This window comes from Opisthocomus hoazin, chromosome 2 (genome assembly GCF_030867145.1).
Source record: "Opisthocomus hoazin isolate bOpiHoa1 chromosome 2, bOpiHoa1.hap1, whole genome shotgun sequence".
Classification (NCBI taxonomy): domain Eukaryota; kingdom Metazoa; phylum Chordata; class Aves; order Opisthocomiformes; family Opisthocomidae; genus Opisthocomus; species Opisthocomus hoazin.
In genome coordinates this window covers 131,085,039-131,101,381 of record NC_134415.1, presented here as the reverse complement: position 1 = coordinate 131,101,381, position 16,343 = coordinate 131,085,039, and the positions used below count along the sequence as shown (strand labels likewise).

The following is a 16,343-nucleotide window of genomic DNA, read 5'->3' as shown; positions in this document are numbered from 1 at the left end:
GAATAAACAGGAAGAACCAGAGATCTGCGTGTGGTCGCAGGGCCGTGATCTTTTTGACCCAGCTGGTGGAGGAGCCAGTGAGGAGAGGTGGACGTCGTGCTGACAAATAGAGAAGGAGTGGTTGAGGATGTGCCTTGGCTGCAGTGACCATGAGATGGTGGAGTTCAGGACCTTGCATGGCGGAAGCACCATGCGGCCGCCCCTCCCCCCGCCAGGGTGCAGAGGAGAATGGAAAGAAAGAGGCAGAAACTGGTGGGTCGGGATAAGGGCAGTTTAGCAGAACAGCAAACAGAGGGAACAGGAACAACAACGGTACAGGTAAGGGGAAAACACAACACAAACCGCACACCACCAAGAGCCGCTCCCGAGCCGCGAGAGAGTCCCCGCCGCCCACCCACCGGAACCCAGCGTGCCACAGGGTATGGAATACCCTGGTCTATTTGGCCAGGTGGGTCAGCCCGCCCGGCTGTGCCCCTTCCTGGGTTCCAGTGAAAATTAACCCTGTCCTGGCCGAACCCAGGACATTGTCCACCCCTATTCCATACCATCTACGTCATGCCCAGGTCTCCCGTTGTCCAGCTGATCACCACCACTTCTCCTGTCTCCAGATATCATTCCCTCAGTCTATGGATCATCACTCTAAAGTGTCCCTTGAGTTCATTTAATCCATGACTTGGGGCTCCATCTGTCGTAACGGTCTTCAGTGGCAGGAGAGGTGACGTGTGGTGATGGGCGGTCGCTGGCTGCATCCGGAGCTCACGGCTGATGTATCTGGTGCGGCCCGTGCCCACAGTCTGCAGGAGATGTTGATCTCGATGAGGTTGCTGGGTGCCAGTTTGATGCCGTGAAAAGCTGGAATTGGAGACTCACGAGTCGGCAGACTGAAGCAGGTGTTCTTTATTACGGCGCCGGGCACACGGGGATCTCTCCTCCAAACGTGTGCCCCAAAGAGACACAGTTACTAGGTATTTATGCTATGTTAACATATATATTAATTACATTTCCAAGAAATGCTTATCATACTAATGTTTTTTCCAAGAACTCATTAATATATGGTAATGTCCATCACACATGTTTGTTTGGGGTCTTCAGATTATCCTGCAGCCTCCTCATCTCTGTAGCTCGCATCCCTGTTCTCCCCAGGCCCAGGCGCCTAAAGGGATTATTCAGGAGTCCCTTGTCTTGCAGGCGTCCCAATTATTCACAGAGAACCCAGACTTGTTTTGGTTGTGCAATGATTCTGACCACCTGAAGTGATAACATCCCCTACATCATACATTTGTTACATTTACAGTAATCATGTATTTTAATTAGGTGTAGCCTTTGGTGTTGCAAGAGATTCTTACAGTGAATGGAAAAGGAACCAATTACGACGAAAGCTGGAGTTCGATAAGTATTTTGAGAAGATGTTAAATAACGATGGACTATAATAGAATTAACAATAGTAAAAGAACTTACTGACCTTTTAGAAAAGGGGGGACTGAAGGAAGGGGTTAAAGGGATTTTAGCAGAAGCAGCCTTGCCTGCTAGGTAAGGAATTTAGTAGAAGCAGCACTGCCTGAGAGTCACCGTGCAGAGAACGGACAGTGCTGAGGTGACCTGAGGCAGAGTCTTGCCTTTCCTTACAAAGGGGGCAGCTCCTGGTAAGGGCTGGGGAGTTGCCTAGGACCGGCTAAGGCTGACCTTGCAGTTTGGGTGGGAGCCAGAGGAGAGCTGAGTTTGCCCAGAAACAAAGCTCAATCAGCAAACGCCGTGATGAAGAGGATGAGCCTTCATCTGGGGACCCCCGACGACCACCACCAGGAGGCACAGCGCAAGCGCGGCTGGGTCATGCGTATGTGTAGGTGGGTTGGGAAATCTGATGAATATGTAATGCTTGACTGTATAAATTGAAGAGGCAAGTTCCTGCCCGACATGCACGACTTTGGTGGGACTACCCCCCCCCATGCTGCCCGACACCGAATAAACATCCCTACTGTACAGTCTGACAGACGGTGGAGTCTGTTTTGAGGCCAGTAACCAGTGGTGTCCCTCAGGGGTCAGTACTGGGCCCAAGTCTTGTTCAACTTCTTCATCAACGACCTGGATGAAGAGTTAGAGCGTACCCTCAGCCAGTTTGCTGATGACACCAAACTGGGAGGAGTGGTGGATACCCCGGCAGGCTGTGCTGCCATCCAGCGAGACCTGGATAGGCTGAAGAGTTGGGCAGAGAGGAACCTGATGAGGTTCAACAAGGGCAAGGGCAGGGTCCTGCACCTGGGGAGGAACAACCCCAGGCACCAGTACAGGCTGGGGCTGAGCTGCTGGAGAGCAGCTCTGTGGAGAGGGACTGGGAGTGCTGGGGGACGACAGGGTGACCATGAGCCAGCAGCGTGCCCTGGGTGCCAAGAAGGCCAATGGGATCCTGGGGTGCATGAGGAGGAGTGTGGGCAGCAGGGCGAGGGAGGTTCTCCTTCCCCTCTGCTCTGCCCTGGGGAGGCCCCATCTGCAGTGCTGTGTCCAGTGCTGGGCTCCCCAGTTCAAGAAAGATGAGGAGCTACTGGAGAGAGTCCAGCGGAGGGCTGCGAGGATGAGGAGGGGACTGGAGCATCTCTCCTACGAAGAAAGGCTGAGGGAGCTGGGCTTGTTCAGCCTGGAGAAGAGAAGGCTGAGAGGGGACCTTCGAAATGCCTCTAAATATCTGCAGGGTGGGGGTCAGGAGGACGGGGCTAGACTCTTTGCAGTGGTGCCCAGCGACAGGACAAGGGGCAACGGGCACAAACTGAAGCCTGGGAAGCTCCAGCTGAACCCGAGGAAGAACTTCTTCCCTCTGAGGGTGACGGAGCCCTGGCCCAGGCTGCCCAGAGGGGCTGTGGAGTCTCCTTCTCTGGAGATATTCCAGCCCCGCCTGGCCGCGGTGCTGTGCCCCCTGCTCTGGGTGACCCTGCTTGGGCAGGGGGTTGGGCTGGGTGACCCGCAGAGGTCCCTGCCCACCCCGACCGTTCCGATTCCGGGATTCCGGGATTCTGTTTCCCGCACGTCACAGCCGCCCCGCGCGTGCGCCTGGCGGGCTGCGTCCCGCACGGCTGCGCGTGCTCGGGGGGGGGTCTCTGCCAGCACCGCGTCTGCGGCGGAAAGTTAGAGAGAGCGGCTGTGTGCGGGAGCGGCCGAGGGGGCTGCGGGGGGCGGGGAGCGAGCGCGGAGCTGGCGGCGGTGTCGGCTGCGGGCGGGGGGGCTCCGGCCCCCCGGGAGCCCGGCCCCGAGGAGCGGATCGCCGCCCGCCGCCGCCGCGTCGCCGCCCGCCTGGATGCCAAGCGCCGGTGAGAAGCGGGGCTCGGCCCCCCCCGGGCCGGTGTCGGCGGCCCGGCCCCCCCAGCCGGCTGCCCCGACCTGGGAGCCGGGTCCCGGGCCGGCCCCGAGTGCCGCCCCCTCTGCCCAGCCCGGGCCTGGTGCCCCCAGCCCCGAAGCGGTGCCGGTTCCAGAGCCCTGGCCCCAAACCGGCAGCCGGTCCTGACCCCCCGCACCCCCCCCAGGCCCGACCCCAGGGCTCCGAACATCCCCTGCCCCGCACGGGCACTGGGGCCGGGACCCGCCCAGGGCCTGGCAGGGCGCAGGGACGCGGCGTGGCCTTGGCGGCCTTCAGGGGACCCGGGAGCTCTCCCAGAGCGGCCTTGGCTCAGGGCCCGTCCTGAATCCTGACCCGGTCAGAGACAGCCCCCGCTCCCTGCCGACCGGCACGGGCTCAGCGCCCACCCCTCCCGGTCCTGGCACAGCCAGAGTCACGGACGTGTCCGTCCTGTCCCCAGCACTGGGGCAGAGAGACCCCCATGCCCAAGGCATTGCCCTGCCAGGGACCCTCTGCCCGCCCGGACAAAATGACCCCAGCGAGGTTGTCCCAGCCTTTGCCGCCTCCTTTCTGCATCTGGGCTGACCTGGCCTGGGACTAAACCTGCCAAGGGGAGAGAGACCCCAGACCCCGAGCCATCTGCGAGCACTCGGAAGATGGGGTGGTGCAAAACGTTCTGTCTTTGCTCCTTTCCTGCCCAGGGAGGCCCGTGAAGAAGATGCGGAGCCGAAGGTGGCTGAGGAGGAGGAGGAAGAGCAGAGAAGCAGCTATAAGCAGATCGAGGAGAGCAGTCAGGTGTGGCAGCAGGACAGGAAGGTCCACTGGGGTCCCTGACCTCGAGACATTTGGGCTTTACCCTCCTTTTAGCTTTGTGCGGTGCTTAGTGTCCCCCAGCAGCGTTTCTGCGAGAAGAGACAGGAACAGCAACTCCTGCGGGCTGGGTGGGGGTGATTCTTGGGCTGGGTCCTGGGGACAGGAGTTCTCTGCGACAGACAGCCCAGGGATGGGAAGGGTCTGGGACCAACACCGGGCACCCAGACCCACACCCTGCCATGCCCAGCCCCATCCGCACACGCAGGGGAAGCAAAGCAAGAACGTTCTCTGAGCACATTCCTCTTGGTGCTGATGGCCTGCAGGGCTTTCCAGGAGCAGGAGGACCCGTGAGTGCATGGAAGTCCTCGCGGTGCTCATCAAACCCTGCCACAGCGTGGGAAGCCGGGGTTTATGGGTCCACACAGGCACCTCAGCATGGGGACAGGAGCCAGGCCCTGCACGGGAGTAGCGAGAGTTGCTCCAGTATCCCTTCCTCCAGAGCTTGGGTCTCTGGATGTGAGATGTCTCCCACCTGCTTCACAGAGGCTGGCCAAGCTGCTCTTCGAAGGCACGCAGCTGGTGACAAATATCCAGATGGCTGCTGACCTGAGGGAGACGCAGAGGAGGGCAGAGGAGGCAAAGCTGAAGCTGCAGAGGTAAGAGAGGTGATTTAGGCACACAAAGATCCTCCAGGTCCCACCTGCCCCAACTGGATCTTTACAGAGCTCTGCAGATCAAGGCTGGTGGCTTCCCCAGGTGGTACTGCAGTGCTGTGGATGTCCAGTTACCAATCTCCTCCAGACCCATCACATCTTCAGCTGCAGAGCGTGAGAAACGCAGCTGGTTCTCAGCTCTGCACCAGGAGTCTGTAGCACGTAGACTTGTGGTCTCTGTGCTTGAGAAGCACAGGCACAGCTGGCCTTGCTTCTGGCCAGCCCAGCAGCTCTCCTGAGCTGGAGGTGACCCCATGGCGGAGAAGGTGCCACCCTGTGCTAGGAGGTGGCTCAATAAAGGTCCTGTTTCCAGAGGTTGCCCTGCAGTCATGGAGCCTGGGGTAGTTATTAGCAACACCCCGGGAAGGCGCTGGGACAGCCGGGTCAGGCCGTGTGTGAGGAGTGGGAAGCACAGGAGGCTGTGCTCATTTGAGAACGTGGATATGAAGGTCTGTGCAGTGAGGGTGGCCAGATGCTGGGTCCGAGGCCAGGGGGATATTCCTCCTTGGAGATGCTCAGCACATGCCTGGACAAGGTCCTGCACAGCCTCCTCTCACACTGAAGTTAATCCTGCTCTGACCAGGAGCTGAGCATTTCCCGAAGCCCTTCCAGCCGCGCTGATTCTCTGATCGTCTCTGTGTGCCTTGCTGGGCAAACCTGTCCTGCTTCCCCAGAGGAGCTGGGCAGTGTCCAAGGGACAGGCTCTTTCCGTGCTGTCCCCAAGACTGGGAGATGGGCGAGGAAACACCGAGTCCTGGCTCCTACAGCCTTTGGAGGGCACTGCAGGAAGAGTTTCTGGGAGGCTGGCTGTAGCAGGATGCGTGTGCTTTGCTCCGTGGATTCCCGGTGGGAATCTTATGAAGGGACCAACCAGGAGCTGTGTCCAGGAACAGCCCATGGAGCAGGTTTGGGGGTGGCACAAGTTGGCTGCTGTTCCGCCTGACCCTTGGGCCGTCGCCAGGGCACGTTGGCTGGTGCCTCTGTTTGGAAGAGGAAAGAGTTTTGCTGACACGGACGTGGGCTGTTGGGTGCCGTTTGGCTTTAGCTGGAGGGGGGTCCCTGGGCACTTTGACTCCCAGGTCCAGACGTAGCTGGGAGGCTGTTCAGCACTGCTCATCCATCACCTCTTGCCCAGAGACAGCTGGCTTGGCAGAAGGACCGGTGCTCCTTGCAAAGGTGACTGAGCTCTGTTGAAGGCACGTTCGTGACCCCAGGTTTCCTGTAGCGTGGTCTCAGGTGTCCGTGCTTATAAAGTAATTTAATGAAAGAAACAGATTGAAAGGTAGAGAAAAGAAACGGTCTGGACCGGGTGCCTCTTCAGGAGAGGGACCCAGAGCAAAGCAATCCCGGGGCGTTTCTACCCCTGCGAGCTCCAGCCCTCCGCTGGCCTCTGCTGCCCTGCCCCAGCTCCCTGTTTGCCCTGTGCTCCTGGCTGCCTGCAGGGTGGAGAAGCTGGAGAACGAAGCCAAGTCAAGCGCACGCAAGTTTGAGGAGATCACCTCCAAGTGGGCCTTGGCCAAGGAGACGACCATGCCGCAGGAGCTGTGGCAGCTGCTGAAGCAACAGCAGCAGCAGTGCGCGCTGCTTCTGGAGGAGAAGAACAAGGTCATCGGTGATCTGCAGCAGGTAGCGTGGGGGACAGGCAGGGACAGACGGGAAGGATCGGGGGTTTCAAGCTCTGGAGGGTGCTGTTGTAAAGCAACGTCATCCCTGTCTGTCTCTTGAGTCATCCCTCTGTCTGGATCTTCAGCTCACCAGTGCCTTGCAGGGATCCACGCAGGGTCAGTCTGGGTCAGCACCGTGCCAGGAGCTGCAGTGCCGGTGTCCCAGTGTGGACGGTGGGATCGGGTGCCCTGGCACAGTTGGGTGTACAAGGACAGGCCCACAGGACACTGGCAGCAGCAAGACAACCTGGCAGGTCCCAGACTGCACAGTAAAAAAAGGCAAAGGAGCAGAGAGGGGGAGTGTTTTTGTGTCTGGGAAGCAAGCCTGCCCCACAGCAGGTTCCCTGGCCCCAGAGGAGGAGTGATGCGTCTGCAGGCAGGTCACCTCCCCCCCATCTCACCTGGACCTTTTGGTAGCCATGATCTGTCTCCCCTCCCATCTTTCCTCCTGGCTACATCTTGACTTTCTGGCTCTTTGCTCTCATCACCTCTCCTCCTTTGGGAAAGGGAGCACCTGGGTCTGACCCCCTCAGTTAGCCCCTGAGGATGCCTGGTCAAATACTTCTCTGTGATTTCAGCATCTGCTCTCCTCCTGCAGGAGCTGAAAAACAAAGATGAAGAGTACGTGCAGGCCATTAAGAAGCAGTCGGATGATATCCACCTGCTTTTGGAGAGAATGGAGGCACAGACCAGGCTCATGCTGAAAAGTTACCGTCGCAAGCTCCTGCGGATTGAGGTAGCCAGGTCATATGGTGGAGGAAAAGTCCAATGAGAAGACCTGCAGGCACTTTCTTCTGCATGTCCGTGGCAAAAAGGCCTCAGGCTCCCTGCACTGGCTGGGCTGTCTACTGTCCAGAGCAGCAGAGCTGATGTCTTGGTGAATGAGGGTGAAACCCAGCCAAGCAAGAGCACTGAATGGTGCTGAGTGCCGAGGGGCTGGTTTCTACCGTGCTGTGAAGGGCTGGGGTTCCGTGCAGAGCAGCTTGGTGCCACGTGAAAGCTGTCGCCGCTTCGTGGCTGATGACTGACGTCTCTAAAAGCCAGAAAGGACCATTTCAATTCTTTCACCTTGGCTTCTGCAGAGCACAGCGTCCCACCTCGCAGCCCAAACCTGCGTTTGGTGCTGAGCGAGGGCATCTCTCCCCGCTGAACGTCTTGTAAGGCGAAACCGGGTGGCTGGCTGACCAAGCTCCACTGCTAATCATCAAGCGATGACTTCCAGCGAGCTGCCCACCACCAGGAGCATCCCTCCCAGCTCTGGGGGGGTGACAGCAGCAGTCCCCGGGGGTCACAGTGTGAGGTCTCTGCCAGCGGGGTCCTGGCGTGGAGAGGAGAGATCAGGGCAGTGCGTGTTCGTCGACAGCGGCACCGGTCTGCAGCTGGTCCTCTGCGGGAGGCTGCTGGCCTGGCCTGGTGTAAGGTTGGCAACGAGTGGTGCCAGCATGGTGGCGAAGGGCTCCTTCTCCTTCACAGAAAGCTTTTGAGCTGGAACGGCGAGAGCTGCTGGACAACAACAGGAAGGAGTGGGAGGAAGCCATCCAGGCCCACAAGGCACAGGAGGTGAGGCCCATGTGTTGTTTAGAATCACACAATGATAGAATCACAGAATCATTGAGGTTGGAAAAGACCTTCCAGATCATTGAGTCCTACCATTAACACTGCCAAGTCCCCCACTAAACCACGTCCCTAAGCACCACATCTCAGAATCACAGAATCACAGGGTAGTAGGGGTTGGAAGGGACCTCTGTGGGTCACCTAGTCCAACCCCCTGCCGAAGCAGGGTCACCTACAGCAGGCTGCACAGGATCTTGTCCAGGCGGGTCTTGAATATCTCCAAAGAAGGAGACTCCACAACCTCCCTGGGCAGCCTGTTCCAGGGCTCCGTCACCCTCAGAGGGAAGAAGTTCTTCCTTGACGGAACTTCTCCAGGTGTTTGAAATACCTCCAGGGTTGGTGACTCCACCGCTGCCCTGGGCAGCCTGTGCCAGTGCTTGACAACCCTTTCAGTTCAGAAATTTTTCCTAATATCCAATCTAAACCTCCCCTGGCCCAAGTCGAGACTCTTTCCTCTCGTGGTATCACTTGCTATGTGGGAAAAGAGACCAACCCCCACCTCACTACACCCTCCTTTCAGGCAGTTTTAGAGAGCAACAAGGTCCCCCCTCAGCCTCCTCTTCTCCAGGCTGAACAACCCCAGCTCCCTCAGCCGCTCCTCACAGGACTTGTGCTCCAGACCCTTCCCTGGCTCTGTTGTCCTTCTCTGGACACACTCCAGCACCTCGATGTCCTTCTGGTAGCGCGGGGCCAAAGGCTGCGAGGAGCAGTGCTGCTCTCCAGCACTGCGCTGCCCGGAGAGACACGCGTGCACGAAGGCAGCTGTTTGCTTAGGGGGGTGGGGGGCAAAGGGGCCGTCTTTCAGCCGGCTCTGCAGGGGAATTCTCCGTGCATGAGCTTGCTTTGGGCTGGCCAAAGGAGCTGTGATGGTGGGAGGAAGCTGTCTCAAGGGATGGATGACATTCTCCTCCTGCCCGCAGATGACATACCTGCATGCCCGTATGAGGAAGGTGGAAGAGTCTGAGAAAGAGCTGAGTCGGCTGCGGGTGCAGGATGAGCAGGAGTACAGCAGCATGAAGGCCCAGCTGGAGAGCGATGTAGAGGTACGGAAGAAGGCTGGCCGGTGCCGTGTGGGGAGGCAGCGGAGCAGATCTCCCTGGGCTGGCTCTGGGGGGCAGCTGGACGGTGGGAAAGCTGCCCCTGGTACGTGGTCACCTCAGCTCTTCAGCGTGCACAGTCCAGCCCCGTGATGACAGCATGACGGAGGAGCTGTTCTCCCCATGGGTCCTACACCACAGTGTCCCTCTGCCCGTGGCTCTCAGAGCTCTGTAGCCCATGAATGGTGGCTCTAGGATGTATGAAGCACCTGGGGAGGTCGAGGGGTTTGCTGCTTCTGCAGTCAGGATTGACAGGAGGACTGAGGAGTGTGAGTGTCCTGACACCAGATCGTTTCAGATCAGCCTGTTCTCTTCCTTTGTCAGGCTCTTGGCCTAGGAGGTGTGAGCTTTTTCCTCTGCCATCTAGCCCTAGACCCAGGCTTTCTCTAGTGCCCACGCAGTCCCCTTGGTGTGAGAACTATCAGGAGCTTGCCCTTGCTCGGGCAGCAAGGCATGCCGTGGAGGAGCACAGCCCTGGCACAGCGCTGCCTGAACAAGCCCCAGGGGCTCTCACTGCAGACCCAGACCTCAGAGCCGTGGCTTCCCCAGGGTACGGATGTCTTTCAATCCGCTGCATCCTCGGCGAGCAGCGGTGTCGACAGAGCGTGCGTCTGCGGCTCTCTGCAGCCCTGCCGGGCCCCGCACGGCAGCCCCGGCGCTGGTTCCGGCTTTGCCCAGCGTCCTCCGGCCTCCTCTGCTCTGCGCTGCCACCGCTGCCACCGTCCCTGCTGGCTGTCGTGTGTTGTTCCCCAGGCTGCAGGGCAGAAGGAAGACATGTTGCATTTGGACTTCAGCGAGGCTCCTGGTTTGTCCCGTGGGACGTCCTCCGAGGAAGCTGAGGGAAATGCAGGCTAGGGACGAAGTCTAGAAGGTTTTGCACCACTTCAGGGGAAATATTACTGTCGCGAGGTCCTGTCGGCTTGCAAGGGCATGTCCAGGGAGGGCAGTCCTGACTCTGCGCGCTCCTCACCTTCGTGTTGATAACCTGGAGGGTGCCACAGAGTGTGCAACGTTGGCAGATGGCTCTGAGCCGTTTGGGGAGGGAGGTGGCAGCACGCTGGAGATGAAGGTTCGCAGACGGCGGTGTGGGGCTGTTGTAAAAGTGCACCGGCTGCCTTGAGCTGCAGTTGTGGGAAGATGCATATATAAGGCAGAGAGGTCATTATTCCTCTCTGCTTTATAGCTACGTGTCCTTGTCTGGGTTTGGTAACACGCTTGGGGACAGGGGAGAGTCTGCAACAGCCCAGGGGCTTGGACCAGGAAAGAGATTGCTGTAGGGAGGTGGTAAGTCTACAAATATGCACAATTCTGTAGGATGGAGGAGGAGAATGGCTTCTCCTCCGTGTCCACTGTAGATGGAAGGAAAAACCATGGGGCTGCGTTTTGGTAGGGAAGATTTAAACTGGCATTCAGATTTAGGGTTGAAATTTCAAGCTAGGAAAGCCCAGCAATGGGAAGGACTTGCTTGATGGTGAGCCTGAACGACTGTCCCCTTGGTTTGCTGCTCTTTGAGGCAGGGTTTTAGGAACAGCTTAACTCAGCTCCTGCTGGGGCCGATTTGGTGAAGTTGTTCCCTCTGTGGGGCAGAGGGATGAAGCAGGTGTCCTCCTGGTTCCCTTTAGCACTGCACTTGTGGAACCGTGTATAGCACAGACTTCACCCTTCCAGTTTGGGAAGAGCAAGAACAGAGAAGCTGGAAACCCCTGTTTTCCTGATGAACCTGTGACATCGTTGTCCCGTGGTATCTCTGAAACAGGAGCTCAGCCAAGACCTAAAGTTGGAGTCTGTGATTTGGGGGGTTACTGAGTGCTCCCCAGTTTCACTAGATGGGAATCAGCATTTTAAATACAGGGTTTGTGCCGTGGTCTTCCTCCATCTGCTGCAAGGAGAAGGTCCCTTGACCCCGCTGGGATTTACCTCCATCTTTTCTTCTGTCAAGCTTTGATCCTAGCCAGGTGGGACTGCTTCTGGGTGTCTGCCCAGGCTGTCTGTACACTCCCTCCTCCATGGCATCTGTGGAGCGAAGGGGAGAGCTCACTGCCTCCCTCCTGTCCCCCAGGCTACGCAGGGAGATGCTGCCATCGCAAATGCTTCAGTTCTTTGTTTTGTTCTGGTTCCCTTCAGCCCTGGTGTTTCTGCGGTCACTCCTCCTGTGTGTCCCTTCCTCCAGCTCACCAAGTAACTTCTGAGGCTCTTGGTTAAATCAGAGACAGGCAATTCCTAAACCTGACATGAAAATCCACAGCCAGGGTGAGGAGAGACGCCCAAATTAGTGCCCCACTGAGTGAAAGCCGGGTGCATCTTCAGTCTGTTCTCCCTTCCCCAGGCACGGCCCTGTAGCTCATACTTATGGCCAACCAGCGTCTCCATCGCTCACCCACGAGCGATGCCATGTGGCCGAGGGTCAGCTCGGGAACTGTGAGTGGGAAGACGGGGTGTGGAGATGCAGGACCAGTGGGATCCAGGCTTCAGTGCGGCCTTTGCTCACGGCACGGCTTGTTCTCGTGTTTTTTGAAATGCCAGAACCTGGAGAGGCAGCTCCACCACATGAAGGCCGTCTATCTGCTGAACCAGGAGAAGCTGGAGTACAACCTGCAGGTGCTTGAGAAGCAGGAGGAGGAGAACACCGTCGTCAGGTCCAAGCAGAAGAGGGAGCTCACCCGGTAAAAATCCATCCCTGGAAGCTGTGTTCTGCCTTCCCTTCCACCACCTCCCATGTGCCATCGCTTGTGGAGCCCGTCACCTAGCACAGGGCACCGAGCTGCGTCCCAACCCATCCCTGGGCAGGGGCAGGGGTTGGCCTGGGGCAGGGCCGTCCCCAGAGCGCTTTGAAGAGGCTGGCCGTGGCCAACCTGTGCCGGCTGCATCGGGGTCAGTCAGGCCTTGGCTCTGAGCAGCCACCAGCAGATGAGCAGCCCCAGGTCCCAAAGCCTTCACACAAGCTGGGTACGGCCGAAGGTGCCTCTTTGGGGGTGCCCAGCTTTGCTGTCCCTCCCCAGGCTCCTCAGCTTGCTCAGCAAGCTGAGAACGAAACTGGAAAACCAAGAGAAGCGGTTCCGAAAGGAGACCCAGAGCCTGGCAGCCGACTGCGAGCGCATCACCAGGCAGTGCCAGGAGCTGCAGAGGAGGATGAGGTGGGGTGTGCGCGGGCATCCTCCCCTGGTGAGACCTCGGAGCAGCTCCGTGAGCTGCGGGGGGAGCTGACTCGTCACTTTGGGGCACGGAGCCTCCTTCCATGGGCCCTCTGCCTTCTGCACAGGCACTTCGCTGCCAGCGACGCTGAGAAGTTCACGGGGATCTGGCTGATGAACGAGGCAGAAGCCAAAGGGCTGATGCGGAAAGCCCTCGATGCAGATCGCATCATCCACACCCAGCAACTGGGGCTGCCCTGGGAAGAGCCTCGTTACTGGTTCCTGGACAACGTCGGCCCCCTCGGGCATCACGCGGGTGCTAGGACGGTGACCAAGCTGGCTGCGGAGTTCCTAACAGGTGGGATGCACAGTGCCCTCGTCACCCTTGTGGCACTGGGAGACCCTCGCCTTCCTCGTGACAGCCCCTCCTGCCACTCCTGGCCTTGCATTGCAAGGTGGGGTCTTACAGGGGTGACACTGCGAGCCCAGGCAGGGGCTGTCCCCAGCCCTGAGCTGGCTCATGCCAAGCCAGCTTGGGGATCTTTGCACCGAACTTTGCCCAGTGCTCCCAGTTCCAGACAAGCTGACCAAGAGCCAGCTCGTGTCCCAGCGCCTTCGGGGGGCTTTCCCGGTCGCAGGGAACAACTGTGACTTCCCTGGTGACTCCTGCAGCGGTGTGACCGTGAGCACAGTCGAAGCACAAAGGCTTCTGCTCACCCTGCTTTCTCCATGTTTCAGCGAGCAGCTCCGAGGGACAGGAGGAGGAAGGGAGAGAGGAGGAGAAGGAAGAAGTGGGCAGTGGAGAGGGAGGCAAGGCAAACCCAGCGAAGGCTGAGGACAGAGTCACCCCTCTGCGAAATATCTCCAAGAAGACTGCCAAGAGGATCCTGGAGCTCGTGAGCGAGGAGTCGGTGCGTGACGCTGCAGCACACGCCTTGCTCAGGGAGCAGGCGTGCTGTCCCCTGGGTGCCCCAGCTTGTACTGGATTCCTTCGGAGCTCCACGTCTTGGGGCGAAGGCTTCTGCACGGCACTGCCTTGCTCTGCCATGCAGCCCGTTGCCAGAGAGCTGCCCCAGGGGCCGGGAGAGGATCTCCAGGTCTTTGGGCTGTGTGTGGCACATGTCCAATGCTGATGATGGGCATGGGCAGGCACAGCCCCGTTGCCCCAGCCCACAGCTCCCCAGGCCAGAGGAAGCTGAGGCGAAGCCGCTGCGTGGTGCTCCGGGCTGCTGCCCGTCTCTGGGGACAGTCAGCGCCAGCGTCAGATCACGACGTCCCTTTGGCATCGCCGCGCTGACGACTTCGTCTTCCCCGTCTGCTGGGCGGCTGTCCCGGAGCCTCCCGGCCCTGGCAGCCCCACGCTGCCCAGCCGCTGCCCACCCTCCCCGCTGCGCTGCCGTCGCGGGGCCGCGCGGCCGTTCGCGTGGCGGGGGCTGGCTTCTGGGCAGGGACGGAGACGCTCGCTGTTTCTCTACTCTCTCTTCTCTGCGTGTCTCCCAAGGGTTTCCTCGTCGAGAGCAAGCTGCTGAGGCCTCTGCACGCGCTGGGCAGGCACGAGAGCACCCTGGTGAAGCTCGACGCCATCTTTGCGGTGAGTTGCGGGAGGCTGGCGGTCACCGGGGAAAGCTCTCTGCCCCGGGTCCCCGTGGCGCGGGACTGAGCCGCCCCAGGGAGACCCGGCTGGGCTGCTGGGAGGGCTCTGGGGCAACGAGGGGAGAGGAGCACTGCGAGAGGGGGTGAAGCACTGTGGCCAGATGCTTCTCAGCTCAAGGCTGTCCTGCTGATGACTGAAACAACATCTCCAGGGCCCCTCCAGCCTGTTCTCGGACTCTCCCATCCACAGACACCCCCGGCTGTCCCTCACTAACCACTTCTCACCACCAGCTCCTGCCTTGCGTGGCATCAGCAGAGGGGCACCCTCTGCTCCTGGGAAAGGCTCTTTGTTCTGTTCCCCACGCGTGATGTCTCTGAGCGACGCTAACCTGGTTCCTCTGCTCCCCAGGCCCTCAAGATCGACAGTAAGGAAGACCTGTACCAGCTGGTGGATTTCTTCCTGAAGTACGAAGCCCAGGAGGTGGCAGCCAGCCAGGTGGGACCGCGGTGGGGGGAGCCCGGCAGAGCCAGGGGTCCAGGAAAGGGGGAGCGGAACATCTCCTGAACACCCAGGGAAGGCAGAGAGGTGGACACCAGAGAGCTGAAATGTTTCCCGGTGACCAGACGAGGGTGGTGAACGTGGCAGGGCTGAGGGGCTGTAATCGTCTTTGGCCACGGCTGGACGGAGCCTCTTGTACGTCCATTTTTGCCTGAGCTCCCGAAATTTGCCAAGGGAGGAGGCTGCGGGCAGCTGGAGGCTCCCGGGGGAAAGGCGGCTCCTGGGGAGGAGGAGGTGGTGGGAGGCCCCGTGCCCAGCTTGCTGTCCTTCCCTCCAGAGCCAGGGCAGCCCAGGCGGAGCGGGTGTCACGGGTCCAGCCGAGGCCAGAGAGGACGGTGGGTCCGGTGCCCAGAGGGACGAGCTCCAGTCCCCGCGGAGCTCGCTGGGCTCCCTCCCGTCTGCGCACATCCACGCTGACGACGTCCTGAAGATCCTGAAAGCGTTTGTGCGGGATTTTGGCAAGCTGAGGTAGGACCAGGGGCAGAGCGGGGCTGTGGTCAGCGCCAGGCAGCTGGCCAGGGCACAGGGGTGGCTGTGGGGGGGGTGTGGACGGGGCTGGGGGTGACCGTATTGCCCTGGCTGGAGCAAGAGCTTCCCCTGCCCGCCTGCAAAACTGCAGAGGGGTGGGGAGGGTCCCACCGGGGCAGGGGGGCACAGACAGTGCCTGAGCGAGGGACGGCTGGGGACAACAAGGCGGCAGATGACCTGCAGCCCGGGCAGGGAAGCAAAGCCACGGGGCAGGCAGGTGCCAGCCGCGGGGTCGTGCTCATGGGTGCGGCGATGGCGATGGTGCTCAGGTCAGCTGAGGGCTACGGGGCTGTTCCTGACCCGCCAAGAGCTGAGCCCCGGGGCGTTGCTCTCTGTCCCCCAGGGAGAAGGACGGATCAGCGCCGGAGGTGCCGCAGGTACGGGACGGCTCCAGGGACGCGGAGTACTGGGAAGCCCTGGCACACGTCATCCCCGAGCCGACGCTGAAGCTGTGGGACGCGCTGGCGGTGGCCCTGGAGGAATATCAGTGAGTGGCCGGCAGTGCTGCTGGGGACAGGGCAGGCTGGTGGCGGGGCTGGGGGAAGCGCAGCGGGGCTGGCGCCGACCGGGCCCGTCAACCCTCTGCCCTCCTTCCCCAGCGAGGTGCTCACGCGCAGGGCCAGCCTGCTGGCCGAAGCAGCCGTCCTGCGGCAGCAGAACTCGGAGCTGTGCCTGCTGCTGGAGCAGTACGTCGGCTCCAGGGTGAGGGCAGCACCCCGCCACCTGGGGACACCCCGGGGACACCCCGCCGCGTCCCCAGACACCGCCGTGCCCCCAGACACGGGGGCTGCTGCCTGCAGCCCGGCGCTGTTGGGCTCACGGGGGCTTCTCCCCGCAGGCGAACAGCAAGCTGCTGTCCCCTCCCGCGCGGCCCATGGACCTGGACCTGTCCCACCCCGAGGAAGCGCAGCGAGTGCCCAGGGCCCGGGCGCGGCTTCTCTCTGCCCTGAGCTGGAGCCGTGGCTGGAGCCAGGGCTAATAAACCCTTCCCGAAGCCGGGCCTTGCGTGTGCGCGCGGCTGGCGGGGAGCACCCCTCACCCTCGGAAGATGCCGGGCAGCCGCAGCCGAGCACCCCCCGACCCAGGGGCTCACGGCGCTGCGGGGACGCAGCCGAGCACCCCCCGACCCAGGGGCTCACGGTGCTGCGGGGGCACAGCCGAGCACCCCCGATCCAGGGGCTCACGGTGCTGCGGGGACGCAGCCGAGCACCCCCCGACCCAGGGGCTCACGGTGCTGCGGGGACGCAGCCGAGCACCCCCCGACCCAGGGGCTCCCGGCGCTGCGGGGAAGGAAAGGATTCCCCCC

The 16,343-nt window shown here is 60.7% G+C and overlaps 1 protein-coding gene across 1 annotated transcript; it reads left to right on the top strand.

The window, feature by feature from the left end:
- The first annotated feature begins 1,914 nt into the window (after positions 1–1,914).
- On the top strand, positions 1,915–16,073 carry LOC142364954 (dynein regulatory complex protein 1-like). Its single transcript, XM_075445259.1, has 18 exons — positions 1,915–1,927; positions 3,026–3,299; positions 4,027–4,120; positions 4,682–4,794; positions 6,294–6,477; positions 7,114–7,251; positions 7,989–8,075; positions 9,050–9,172; positions 11,750–11,889; positions 12,226–12,360; positions 12,486–12,715; positions 13,096–13,268; positions 13,859–13,948; positions 14,360–14,446; positions 14,787–14,977; positions 15,381–15,524; positions 15,637–15,739; positions 15,876–16,073. The coding sequence occupies exons 1-18, from the start codon at positions 1,915–1,917 to the stop codon at positions 16,014–16,016; spliced, it is 2,460 nt and encodes an 819-aa protein (XP_075301374.1). The 3' UTR covers positions 16,017–16,073.
- Positions 16,074–16,343: the final 270 nt, after the last annotated feature.

Bases quoted from the DNA above. Each gene is read 5' to 3' on its own strand.
- LOC142364954 (XM_075445259.1), top strand. The intron at 13,269-13,858 runs GTGCGTGACGCT...GTGTCTCCCAAG, and splicing joins AGCTCGTGAGCGAGGAGTCG to GGTTTCCTCGTCGAGAGCAA. The intron at 15,525-15,636 runs GTGAGTGGCCGG...CTCCTTCCCCAG, and splicing joins GTGGCCCTGGAGGAATATCA to CGAGGTGCTCACGCGCAGGG.